General features: G+C 50.0%; 1 protein-coding gene across 1 annotated transcript in view; it reads right to left on the minus strand.

Annotated features, from left to right (window-relative positions):
• The window catches only part of LOC130586120 (astrotactin-2-like), a gene marked incomplete at its 3' end in the record, with an annotated part of 50,215 nt that overhangs the window by 18,153 nt on the left and 17,776 nt on the right, over positions 1-14,286 (minus strand). The window contains exon 2 of the mRNA XM_057386830.1: positions 5,843-6,227. Coding sequence (XP_057242813.1) covers positions 5,843-6,227 — 385 coding nt within the window. The remainder of the gene's footprint in view (positions 1-5,842; positions 6,228-14,286) is intronic.

The following is a 14,286-nucleotide window of genomic DNA, read 5'->3' on the forward strand; positions in this document are numbered from 1 at the left end:
TCACAAATCCAGCAGCTCTTCAGGATGCTCAGCAAAGCACTGGCATGAAAAACCACCCTGCTCCTGTTCCATTCCCCATGGCACCATTCAGAGCTGCTTTTTCAACTACTTCTTCCCTCCTCTGTCTCTGTCATTAAATTAATGAGGGGGCTCTAACAGAAAGAGGGGAGAAAAAAAAAATCAGGAACCCATGGCACAAGTGGGCCAAGAAAAGCCCTGGCTGATCAAGATGTTTAAACCTTGATTAGTCATTAAACATGGGCCACAAATCCCGTGAGCCAGGGGACTGCAGGACCAGAGGAAGCCCCCAAACCCCGAGAGCTTCCCTGTCCCTTCTGAGCCACTCCAAGAGGCAGGAAAATGTTGGATATGGCTCTTATGGGATAGATGACCTGAATATGCTCCCACATATCCCTGATGCTGCTTTGATCCACATTCTTGGGTGTGTAAGGGACAGGGACAGTGTCCCACAGCACCATCAGTCCCTCTCCCCATGTTGAGGAGGACAACCCAGATTTGGGAAGGAGGTAAGCAGTTCTATGGGATGATCAAAACAAAAACTCCAGCCTGGCAGCTCTCCACTGAGATTTCWAAAGGCAGTTAATATATTAATACATCAATTATGGCTGTGTTTATCTGTGCAAAGCACAGCTTTTCCTTGGCAGGTCAGGACATTTTCAAATCAGCACTGAAGCCTGAGCTGGCATCAGCACAGACCCAAAGACCCAGTGGCACATCCAGGGTAACCTCTGCTACTGGGGCCCTTATTCTCTTCATTAATGCATTCAAATCAGTTACAATGGAACATGCTGGACTTGAAAACATCTTAAACGTCTCTATTAACTAGAGACACTACCTAAGCACGTCTGGAAGTGCTTCTCTGAATCAGGAGCCAATTCCTACCCTGTAGAGCCTATTTTCTTCTTTTTTCTTTTTTTGTTTTTTATCTTTTTACATTTCTTTAAAGCTGAAATTTGAAGGCAGCTTTTTCAGACAGGACCAGAGAACTGCAAAAAAAAACAACCAAACAAAAACAAACAAACAAACAAACAAACCCAAAAAAACAAAAAACAAACCAAAACCACTTTTCACTGACGAGCTGAGACTATACATTTTCCAAGGTCCCTGTAAATTACAGAAGGAGCTGGTGGGGATTAGAGCTGGGCAAAGCCAATCACGTACAAAGAGGGTCATGATCCCATCAGGTCACTGGAAAGAAGAGCCCCAAGACACACCAGACGCYGGCCTGACGCACTGTCCCATTTTAGCCTGCAGCCCCAGCAAATGTTAAGCCATMGTTTTATTTATGAAAGGCTCAGAGAACCTCTGGTTAACGCTGGGAATCAGGGTGGAACTGTGTCAGACTCCCCCGACACCAGGGATGGCACAYCCTGGCAYRGCCACCAGCCCAGCCAGGCTCCAGGGTCCCCTCAGGGACACCAGGCTGTCACTCAGGGACTCATTACCAGGCCASACATTCTGTTCTTGCTGCCTGTGTGCTCTCCCCTCTCCAAGGTGGAGGGCAGCACCATCACCTGCCCATCACAAGGGCATCGCCCTGACTCACAGCCAGCTCTAATCTCACCTCCAACACACTGCAGAGCTCGTGTATTCGCCATGAATGGCAGCTCTAGGGAACAGTTTAACTGCCTGCCCTCCTCTTGCACAGCTCAGCCCCCCAAAATGTCCTTTCCCCAGCCCCAACATCCTGCCCTCCATCCAGAGCGCTGCCCTGGAGACTCTTCCTGGAGGAGTCTGCACAGCAAGGCAAAAATGACACTGAGATGTGCCCCCCAGAGCTGCTGCTCCAGGGCTGGTGGGGGCACAGAAAGCTCCCTCTTGTCATTTCCAGGATCCTTTCCCTGCATTTTGCTGCTATCTCAAATCCATTATTAGCCTCCTCTGCTAAATCCCTTCTCCTGCAGCTCTCCTGGATCACAGCACCCAGAGCAGCTTGCCTGGGAGGCTGAGGGAGCCACAAGCCCTGCCATCAGCAGTTCTCAGCGTTCCCTCGTGCTGCCCTGCCTTCTGTCTGACTCAGCTCCCTCTCCAACMCACACATGAGGAGGACTGGACCGTTAAATGACAAAACCAGGGCTACCAGAGTGGAGCTGGGTCTCCATCTCCAGGTGCACTCCAGGAGCCAGAACATCTCTCAGGAATGCTCAAAAGCATCTCACTGCCACTACAGAGGAAAGYATCCATGGATTAAGGAAGTGAAACTTCAGAGGTTTACCTGAGCCAGCACAGCAGGGGAGCAGAAGGTCCAGGAGAGAGGAATTCAAGATGAGTGCACAAGCACATCTTTGATATGCCCATGGCATTAATCATTGGAACCATCAGTAATAAGTCCTGTCTCCTGTCTAGACTTGGAGGCCAAACCCAGACTGCAGAGCCTGTGAAGCCAGCACAAAGGCCTGCCTGAAAAGTTCCTTTTTGGAACATGAAAGAAACTGAGAAATAAAGATGGGACCTTTGTGGCAGGAGTGGAATTGCAGATACTCGATTTTCAAGTCTGATTTCTCCTCAGTTTTCACCAGGCAGAAGTCCTGTTTCTCGCTGATCTTTAGGAGATTTGCTTTGGCAAAACCTTCTTTCTGAGGAATTTGTGGGTAATCCCATATTGAGGTTTGCTGGACTTTGCTTTCATTTACCAACTCCACCCCTGTGTATGCAGTGCATCCCCAGTGGATGCAGAAGTGCCACATTCAGTGGACTGAGGGCCAAAGCCCCTCAAACAGGGCTCGATGGACAGAAGCAAAGGGCTGTAGAATTTGTCAGAGCTCGTGTCAGAACCAAATACATTAAAAGAGAAGAGCAAGTGAGGAATTCCCAAAGGGATGGAGCTTGAAGCCATCTGCTTGGGAAAAGCAAGAGAGCAGAACTCATCAGGAGCATGGAATGGAAAATCCACAGAGAAGGGAGGACAGAAGAGGTGAGGGAGTGACAACACCTGCACAAATTTACCCCAATCCCCACAGTCACTGAACCCCATGTACACACAGGGGCCGAGTTCAGACCGGGAGAGTCTCCCCAGCAAACACCAAGACCCCAAAATTGCACTCTGCACCAGTAGATCCCACCTGGGACCATGCACATCACAAAGCACAAAATTCTAGAGAGAATTGCCAGAGAGAAACCAAACCCCCGAGGAGACAGCATAGCCCCCTCTCCCTCCCAGCTCAAGGGATCTTTCTGGATAATTAGGACAGCCTGGCTATTGCCTCCTGACTTGCTCCATTTCATTTTATTATTATTTTTTTWAAAAAATCCYACTTTTCTACKTTTCTTCCTAAACTGCCTTGGATTTTCCTTCTGTCTAAATTCATCTGGGCTCTACGCAATGTCACCAGGTCAGCTTGTGCTCCTGCTGCAATTCTAATTTTGTCAGCTTTACATTTTCTAGGCAGTTGGGAGATTTTTCTTTCTTTCCTCCTTTTTTTTTTTTTTTCTTTCCCCCAAGTCAAAAATGATTTTGCATAACAGTAATAACGTTAATGGCCCTGCACAGCGCATCCAGATTACAACTGCAGCTAGGGAGAAATAAACATCTCATCTTTGCCCTGCTGTTTATCTCCCCACAGCAGAGCCTGGTATCAGGTCAGAACCTGTAATTTCATTAACTTTATCACTCAGACACGCTTGTTGCTAGATGTCATTATTCAGCACATCACTCCTGTGTTTTATTTGTGCTGGGATTCACTTCAGATGCTCCAGCACCACACGGGAGCATCCCTCCCATCTCCCTCCCATCCACATCGCTGCCTGAGCTGGGGAGGAAAGTTTGGCTCGCTGAGCTGTGATCTGCAAAACATTTGTGCTGCTTGRGCCTCCTGGGCAGGGACTGGATGGAGCAGAGCCATCCAGAGCAATTCCCTGCCTGATTCCCTGACCAGATACATCCAGCAATGGCGAATTTAAAAAAAAAAAAAAACCCACAGTCTTCCTCGTGGAAAGGATAATTGACCCAACATCCACCAAGTGAGGGGTGTGCAAACCCCCAGTGATGGAAATGGCACCACCCAGCACCTGAAATCCATCAGTGCCCAGCACAGGGGGTGGAGGGTGAGCACAACTGCTCCATCTCCACTGGATTTGCCATCCCTGGTAATTAATGCTGGGGAATGACACTTGAAAGAGCCTGTGCTGACAGCCCCCGTGATGATAGCGCTTGGAGCCTGCTGACAAGTCCCAGCTGATGCCTTATCACAAGGAAACACAGTGAGAGCAGSGAGGAGAGCTTTCCCCATGGGAGCTGGTGGATTCCCTGGGGTGCAGGCACATCTCCACACCCATCCCAAGTGACCAGAATGACACCTGGCAGTGCCAGCTGGGCACCAAGAAAGGCTGATCCTATTGTTACACTRCAGCCACATTCCAGCTGGGTGTCCCTTAATGCATCCACCTTCAATCCAGCTGCAAATCCCAGCAGAACTTCCAGCCCTGGGGATATGTAGGTGCCTGGTGTCTGCTCACATAGCTGCAGTTTTTCCACCCCACCTGCCCCATTCCCACAGGAATCTGGCTGTGATGTCTCCAGAATYACCACGTTTCCCCTGCCTGTGCCACCAGGTCAGAGAAAAAAGCCCACAGCACAGTTATTTTATATCTCCAGTCTAGAAATCCCAGATCTGAACCGCAGCCACCTCATCCCGGGCAATCCAGGCTCGAAGCAGCCTCAGCAGAGAGGAGTAAGTAGCACATACCATAGCTTGGCTCCTCAGGCACAGCCTCATCCAAGAGGGAAAGGTGCCCATCTGGGAGGAAACATACGGTAACTGGCACAGTTTGGAAGGATCAGACTAGGCAAGGCACAAACCTGCCTTGATCCAAGCTGCAAAGCCTGGCAGCATCATAAGCAGAGCTGGTGGGAGCATTTGAGAACATCTCTCCCATCCCAGGTTTCCTACAGCCAGCCCCAGCTTGGGGCAGGGGGTTCAGCACTGTGTAATTTCTTTATTGCTGGTTCCTGAAGCCCTTGGATAGTTGAATATTCTGCTCTAGATCTAGTTTGATATTTTGTTTTGAAGAGCACTGAAATGCAGTTACTGCTGTCTTCCCCACTCACACAACTCTAAATAATTTATAGAAAAGCAAAACAAAGAAGAGAATATGAAAGAAGAAAGAAGGTAGCTCGGTTACAAGGTATGAAAGCTTTCATTTGTTCATTACCACTGAGGAGAGGGTTGAGGAAACCTCTCTTAACCCCATGGGCTGGTAACAGCCAGACACACACCGAGGGATGCCAGCAGACTGACCCCTGGGCACCTCTGAATCTGTGTGAGCAACTATAACCATCACCATCATCATCACAGCCTGGTTTGGATGGGGAAAGAGTAAAGAGCATTTTAAGGGTGGAAGAAACACAACCTCAGYCACCACTTATGAGCATCACAAGGGCAGGGAGCTGCTCTCCAGACACAGTGCATCACCTAGGCTATCCCTGGCTCCTCCATGGAGACAAAAAGAGTCCCTGTCCCCATCCCTGCCACTGTGGCTTGCTCAGTCTTTCTGGGAAGCCCACACAAAAAGGGAAGGATGGTTCAGCATCACCCCAAGATCCCTTCCCAGCACAGAGCAAGCCAGAACATCCCTTCCCTGCTTCTGCTGGAGCCACTCACAGCACTCACAACTGGCACTAACGCGCTTTGCTTTTGTTTATCCAAATGCATTTTACTGTGCATTTCAGGTGAACAATATTAAATGGCTCATAATAACATTTCAATAAGCAGAGGTGGGTGTAGCAGCTTCTGAGAGRCAGACTTTAGAAATGCGAGCAATCAAGTGTGCATTAGCCGCGGTACCCTGGGGACCGCAGAGGGAGAACGGGAAAGCCACAAACCTTTCTTCTCGTAGTCGGGCTTCTCCTCCCCACCTCGGCCCAGGCTCTCCAGCGTCCTGGTCACCTGGCTGCCAAACTCATCCTCCCTGGTGCTGGGYTCCGCCCGCCGCGGCGTCTCCTCCTCCTCCTCGTCCTCGTAGTCGTCCAGGATGGGGGTCTCGCGGATGGGCACCCCGATGACCGAGTTGTGCGCCTGCAGGCGCGAGTTGCGGAAGCTCTCGCGGGCCTGGGGGCCCAGCAGCACCGAGGGGATGTAGTGGATCTCGTGGGTGGCCTCGGTGCTGGCGCTCTTCTGCGGGATGCGGCGGCGCTTGTGCCAGCGGCGCTGGGCGTACAGGGCCACCATGAACACCAGCAGCAGCAGCAGCAGCGCGATCAGCCCGCCCTGCGGGGAGAGCAGAGGGCACGGTCAGGACGGGCACGGGGCACGGGGAGGGATGGGGGGATGCTGCAGGCAGTGTCTACCGAATCCTAAAATAGCTTGGGTTGGAAGAGAACTAAAAAGTTCATCCCATTTCACCCCTCTGCCATGGGCAGGGACACTTTCCACTACAGCAGGATGATTCGTACCCCATCCAACCTTCAACATTCCCAGGGATGGAGCATCTCAAACTTCCCTGAACAATCTGTTCCAGTGCTTTCACCACCCCAGAGCAGCCTTCCATCAACAGCCCCTGAACCACACACAGGGTGGGTTCCCAGAGCAGCCCCCTCTGGGCTGGGAGGTCATGGACAGGGAGGTCAGAGGTGGCCTTGAGCTGGGAACAGCACAGGGACAGCCCTGGCTCAGCTCTGCCCATTSTCCCTGGGACTTTGTTCCTTCCACCCCATTCCTTGAGACCCCCAGCCCCCCATCACATGGGGAGATGGGAAAGGAGACAATCACACCCCACCACTCTGGAGATAAAAAACCTCATTAAAATAACCCAGCCATCACCCAGGAGCTGTAAAGCCTTAGCAGAGACACACATTCCCCAAAAATGATGGTGCAACGAATTGCCCCTCCCAGGCAATGCTCTCCAGGGCACGGTTACCCCAGCTCCAACATTCTGGGTCTGATTTCCCTATGGCTTCAAGATTTCAGCTGCAGACATGGGGACACAGCACAACTGTGCTGCTATTCCAGACCAAGACCTTCTCTATTTAAGCTCTCGTSTTTCCTGTCCTCTAAATTATATTCAATACAGCTCTCAAGTATGTTAACATTAAAAATAAAAACCTTTTAACAAAAAAAATAAACTTCCAAATATCTATATGCACATGGAAGTAGTATGTCCTCTCCAGGGAGCCAGGCTAGGAAGTACCAAAGGGAGCCAGCCCTGCCTCTGGCTGTTCTGGAAGTTAAATTCATCCTCACACGCACACGAGCTGTGCCTGCGCCAGCTCCCAGCCCCTTAATCTCTGCAGCATCGCAGCAATTTTATCCTGTGGCAGACAAGCAAGGCAGGGCATGTAAATCAGGAGCAGCACGAGCAASCAGGGCTTTGCAGCACGACAGGAACAGCCAGGGCAGGGCAGAGGCGCTCCTTGGGCACCGGGGATGCCACGGCCCAGAGCTGCCCCCAGCTCTACAGCAGAGCGGAGGCGTGGAAATATTCCCTGAGCACTCCGTACAAAGTGCCAGGCTGCACCTGGAGCACGGCTCTGACTCCTAAACAGGAGTAGCTGGAAGGAGGGGGCGTTGGAAAGTGCAGTTCAGAGGATGAGTGACCTCGGGAGCAGGGTAAGACGCTTCCCTGCACCACAACCTGCCACGGAGAGGGGCCCAGACCAGCATCCCCCACATCAGGATCCCCTCCTCTCCCCCAAAATGTCCCTAACAGGTGCAGGGCTCAGGGATTCAGGACACTGCTCTGCTGGAATTGCCCAGTTTGTGTCACAGGCACCATCAGGAAAGGTGTTTTTGTGTCCAGGGATCCCTGCACAGGAGAAGGGCAGGGYTCATTGACCAGCCCAGTCTATGCCCTGCAGTGCCAGGGCATTTCAAGGACCAGCGGGATGAGGACTTGTCATGGCTTTCAGTGCTCAAAAACAGGAACCAGCCTGGACACCTCAGCCTGGGAGAGCAGGCATGGCTTTCCTTGGATTTGCACAGTGCCTGATATGAGAGACCTCAGAGCACCACAGGAGCTCCCTGGCATCAGCCACCCACACCCACCAGCACTTCCTTGGAAATCTGATTTGCAGGAGAGAAATGGCACAGCAAGGGTGACAAGGGCACAGCAGGGCCACCAAATTCAGCACAACAAACCCCACTGCAAAGCCAGGTCTRGCTCATGTGCCAGCATCCTGACAGCAAAGAGAGGTCCAGAAGGGCTTTGAAACAGCACTCATGGATGTGGCTGCTTGGAAAAGCCTTCTCCAAGGCCTCATCACCAAATCTCCATAGACATCACTCACACCTCGGTGCACTTTGTCACTGGAAAGTGGCTGCAGGGCAGAGCACTCTGCACCCACRGGCACACAGGCACTCACTCTCCATGAAAAAACCAAATCAGAGACATCCCAGATGCTCAGAAAAGGTCAGGGTGACAATGAAAGCCTTGCAGGAGGAGCAGCTGTGCCAGCTGGACCCAAGGAAGGGGCTCAGGCACCCRTGGGACTGTGGATCCTGGCTGGGCTCACCTTCTATCTACCCCTGGAGAAAACAAACCTGCTGGCATATCAAATAAAGATCTTTCTGCTTGGGAGAACATACAAAAATAAATAAAGGCACACAGGTTAGTGGCGTGCCACCCCACCTCGGACTCAGGAATGACAGGGCTGGCTGAAGGAAGCCAAGGGCTCCCAGCCCAGCCCGGCTGCAGCTCCCACATCCTTTGGGGATGAGCCAGAGGTCCCTGCTCTGCCCATCACTGATACAACAGCCCCTCTCTGCCTGGGAAAGGCTGGGGGTGCCCGTGCCAGCCCCTGGGGTGWGCACCACGGGCTCATCACAGGCAGCTCAGTTCCCATGAGCTCCTTTCGTCCCTGACCCCGCGCCAGCAGCTGCTCCTTTAACCACACCGGGGGAGCTTCCTGGGAAAAAGGGAAAAAATAAAATAAAAATAAAAAAAGAGTCAAACTTAGGAGGTATTCAAGCCAGCCTCATTTTAATCTATTTTTCATGTTAAATTATCCAACTGAGGGAGCGGGAGAGAGAAAGGGGAAAGAAGGGATAATATGAGAAATGTTTTATTTGACAACGTGTCATTCGGAAACTGATTATTTCTGTCTCTGAGCTTTTTAATATTCCCAAACAATGGCCGAGCCGCGTGGGGATTTGGTATTCTAAGGCTGGATTTATAATACTCTGTTCTGCAGTGATAAGAACACGGGCCTTTAATCCTCTGAGCTGTGAACATGCATATTCTCCCACGTAATGTCCTTCCCACCACGCTCCCCCTGCCCTGGGCTGGCCAAGCAGGAGCCAGAGGAGCCAGAGCATTGCCAGAACCCTCAGGAGAGGAGAAGGAATGGGAGAAGGAAGGTGGGGTAGAGGAGGGATGGTGGGTACGAGCCACGCGTGGAAAGAACTGCAGGGTTTGTGGCACCAGACCAAAGCTCAGCTGAAGCTGGAGAGCAGCAAGGCTGGGACTTATTTGAAGCCCARAAGGAAAATCAATGAGAGAGGCCACCCTGAAGCCCAAGAGATTGGACCCTCTTATAAATGATGAAGCTGTTGGGTTGTAGGGCCATCACTCTTAAGGAATCTTTGTGATGCTGAACAATTTTTGGGCAGCAAGAGGAGGCATCGCTGCTTTAAACCCAACCACCACCGTGCCCTATGGAACACAAGTGAGGGCCACTGCTCCTCTGGGGTCTGAAAAAACTTCCTTGCAATAGCCTCTGGCCTTTGCAGCTCTGCTCCCCACGGTGGGGGGATGTTCTGTGATCCTCTGCAGGAATCCTCCATCCCTGCAGTCACACAGTGACACAGCCCAGCTGCTCTGAGATCAAGCCCTGATGGTCTTGCAGCTGCCACACCAAAAGGGCTGAAGGATGTYCCAGGCTGGAGGGGATGGTTTGGGCTGGGAAGATCTCTTACATCCCATCAACCCTTCTGTAGGGCAAAGCAAACCTAGGGCTGAACTCAGCCTGCGTTGACCTGGGCACCACAGCAAAGTTTTGTCCTGAGGCAAAAATATCCCTTTTTCTTTCCTCCCTTGAAGCCATTTATTGTCCCACACTGTGCTGGCAGCCAGCCCCACGGCTGCTGCCCTGCTGTTGGGTGAAGCAGGGCTCCCCTGATGCCTAAAACAAGGCTCACCTGGAACAGAGGCCAGACAAAGTGAAGGGAATAAAAGCAGACAAATTTAATCCAGATCTATGGGTACATTAAGGGCAGACAAAGCCCCCTCCTGAGGCTACACCCAAAATGGACCCCAACCCACGAGATCTTCACCATTTATCAGTTCTGTCTCATTCACACATTGGGCCCCAATTCTCCAATTCCACCTTCAGGTGATGATGTCACCCACCCCAAACCTGCTCCCCCAGTTCTCTGTTGTTTCCACATTTTGGGGCTCTGAGGCAGCAAAGTGTCCTTGGATTTCAGGCTCAGAGAGGAATTGTTTTGTCTAAAGATGGGAGAACAGGAGCTTTAGTTCTGTACACTGGAGAAGTACAGGAATACAAATACATGAAAATACAGAAACTAAAAATCCTAAGGCACCACCCCCAGCCCAGGACATCGCTCCAAGGACAATCCCCCAGGTTTGGCACAAGGAACCCCCATCACTTTTTGAGCTGAACAAGCCCCCTGTGCTGGAGCATCCCATCCCCTGCACGGTCCCAGCAGGTGAATCCAGGTGAGCACTCAGCTCTCAGCAAYAACCACACAACCCTCGGGGCTCTTCACTCTGTGCTCTTCCTTTCTTTCCTTTCTGGCCGTGAAGGTAATTAAACACCAGGACAATTTACCAAGGGGTGKAGTGGATTATCCATCACTGTCATTTTTTATTTTTTTTAGATCAAGCCTGGGTGCTTTTTGAAAAGTCATACTTTATTTCAAAGGAGAAATAGAGGCTTCAGGGCGTTCTTGCACTTTGTGCAGCTCTGAGGGCAGAGAAGACGATCCCGTGGTCCCTCCTCGAATCCCAGTCACCCCAATTTTGGCTTTGCCATGTTTCAGCACCACAGCATCTCTTATCTCTCATTTTGGGCACTTCAAACCCTCCCAGGTACATCAGACACACAGGGCACCACCAGAGCCTGGATGCAAGGAGAGGTGAGGCACAGACCACACCATCCACAAATCACAGCCAGCCCCTGACAGCCCAAACCCCACAGTGGATGAGTGAGTACTGGGCAGGGAAACTGAGGCAGAGCAGGAGAATGGGAGCCAGCATGAAGGCCAGAGAGAATGAGACAAACACAGGATTAAAATATATGCAATTTTTGTACCCCAAAGAGATCTGGATCCAGTCCTGAACTCCAGACCACTCGACCCCACCTCTCTCTGTAAAAGATGATGATGACTCAGGGCAAATCTATAAACACAACATTTTCTCCTTCTATGCTCCAAATCCCCATCCGAGCACAGCTTCACCAAAGTGCTTAGCCACACACTCTCAACTCTAAATATGTGTTTAATTCCCATGACAGTCCCTGAGCCCAGGGCACACGGCTCAGCGCTTTGCTGAGCAGGGACAGCTCCTTGAACTGCAGCCCAAGGAGAACTGCCTTACATCTCTTTTTTCTCCTCTTTCCACAGCTCAGCACCTCACTGAGCTCCAGATATGATTGGGCACTGTCTCCTGGTGCTGCTGTCACCACAACTGTGTCACCTGAGCCTGCCCAGAGGTGACAGCACCCCYGAGCCACCCTCTCGGGGTGCCAGGAGCACAGAATGTAATCCAGGGGTTTAATGGGAAGGGTTCCCCCAGGATGGCTCCATCCACACCCTGCAGATCCTCCTGCCACGCTCTACATCCACACACGGGGCATAAATTCAATGGGATATACAGTCCTGTAAAGTGCAACACACACACAGGCAATGAGAGTTACAGTTGCTGTGGGAACCATAACTTTAAAATCTCCAACTCTTTCAYATTAAAAAAAAAAAAAAAAAAAAAAAAAAAAAAAAAAAAAAAAAAAAAAAAACCAAACAAAAAATCTTTTTTTTTTTTTTTTTTGAAGCCACGCTCAGTTTTGTTTTGCCGTTTCATCCAAGAAGGGAAACAAAAGAAGGAGTGAACCTGCCAATCAGCCTTTCTGTGCTGCTCAGACATGCGATGTGATGTTCCAGTAAATGTTTATTTGAAAGGTCTCCCAGGCACCGGCTGTGTGCAAGCACCAAAACACACAACCCTCAATCACAGCCAACATGCCTGCGTGTCCCGAACTGCACATCTCGCTAGGATAACAATTCAAAATGACTCCTAATCCATTTTTATTATGTAAAAAAAAGGCATTTATTTGCAGCGAGCTGAAAGAGGAGGGCTGGAGGTGATTTTATTAAGCACCTGATTGCCGGCTCTTCTTAAAGCCGGGGCGCAGATTGCATAAATTGTGATTTTAATGCGCGCTAAACGGTTCACCTAAATGGGCTGACCTGCTAACCCAGAGCCTGCCCTCAGAGAGGGATGATTTTAAAATTCATAAGGTCTCCTGCGCTTGCGCTCATGTTTTCCTAATGTGGGCAGCCTGGGAGCACAAAGCTGAGCCAAAAACAAAAGCTTTTCTTTTCCCCCAAGGAGTGTCAGATACAGAGCCCCATCCACRCTAATCCAATAAGAGACCCCTGCCCGTGTCCATCCCACTCCCCTCATGCACACCCCATGTCTGTACTGTGGGTCATCCATGTCCAAAGGGGAGGAAGAATTCACTGGAATTAAGAACTAACTTGGATTTTAAATAAAAGAGGCCACCCCATCCACAATAAGCGTCTCGCAGCGCAGGTGAGGTTTCACTGCCAGAATCACCCTGTGCTGCAGGCTGAGAGCACCCAGGGCTGTGCCAGCACCTCCCAGTGAAACACAGAGCTAAAAGATAATCCCTCAGAGCCACCCCTGACACAGTGCCCATCCCTGCAGCATCCTCAGCACACAGCCCAAACTCTGATCTTCCACGGGAACCCAGCTCGGGTGAGGATCATCCCCACACCACGGTCACATCCCAGCAAAGGCAGCTCCTGCCAGGGACAGGGCCAATGGGAACCAACCCAAACTGACTGTGGGTGGCCCTAATACCTTCCCAACTGACAGAGAAATGCAACAAAATCCCCCAAGGTTCAGTTTCAGCTTGGTTTCACTGAAATCACCAGTAAGGATGGAAGGCACTTGCCTCCAGTGGGATGGGATTTGGGATGGGACCTCCCAAAATCACAGCCCCTGCAGGATCCCTGACCCTCAGCTGCTCCTCACCCCTTCCAAACAAAGGTTTAACAAATGCTAAAGCAAAGTCTCAAATTAGGAGGATTATTGCAATATCCGCCAGCACAGCATTTGCTAGCAAGTAATGAAATATAATTAAAAGTAAAGAACACTTGTCAGATAAATGACAAACACGTACTGCTGTTGCAAAAGTACCTTTGCTTGTTGTTTTTTTTTAATAATTGTGTTTATCCGCTTCCTCACTAATTTGCAAAAAATGCAGTTAATTCTCAGTGGATCTCACAACCATTAGGGCGAATTAATGCTGTTCCCACTGTATATTCTGCATATATTAGGAAAAAGATTAATCTAATAAAAGATGCACATCTCCGGGTGAGGGAACACGAACACAATTCACATTGTGCCTCCAGCTCCCCAGCCCCAGGGAGGGACTCRGTACAAAACCYGTTCTGCTCAATTACCCAGCYCACTTCTGGGTCTGCCAGACCTCRGMCACTTGTCCAGAAAATGTGCCAGARATGGGAAAACTCACTGCAAAAACAGGGACTTCTTGGAGATTCACACACCACCAAGCCCTGTTGATGGACCAGATCCCCTCTGCATCACTTGTGCTGCTTCTCTACCCACGGTGAAGGTGGGAGAGAGACTGGAAAAGGGGTTTAACATTTATTTATGGACTTCTCAAACAATTTCTGGAGTGAGGAGATGATGGGAGGGTGCTATTGTGCACACAGAAATAAAGGAAAAAAGCTCATTTTGTTGGCAGTGGGTTGGTTTGTTTTTTTTAGGAACAATCCAGGCTATTGTGTTTAAAAAAAAAAAAAAGAAAAAAACAAAAAAAAAAAAAAAAAAAGAAAAAAAAAAAAAAAAAAAAAAAAACAAAAAAAACAAAAAAACCCCACCAAACAAAAAACCAGCAAAATCCCAGCTCAATATTCGAGAGGTTTGTTTATTCCACAAGGTCATGGGGTGCTGCAGCAGCAAGTTGCACTGCCTGTATCTAAGCTATAACCAGACAAATGGTATTTTTAAGAACTACTTATCCTTGGGCTTATGTGAATCTTCTTTCTCAAATTATCTAGAGAAGCTCATTTCCAGTGTGCTCACATAAATTAAATGCTGCATCTC

This window comes from Malurus melanocephalus, unplaced genomic scaffold, assembly GCF_030028575.1.
Source record: "Malurus melanocephalus ecotype Western Australia unplaced genomic scaffold, MMel_1.1 scaffold_1071, whole genome shotgun sequence".
Taxonomy (NCBI): domain Eukaryota; kingdom Metazoa; phylum Chordata; class Aves; order Passeriformes; family Maluridae; genus Malurus; species Malurus melanocephalus.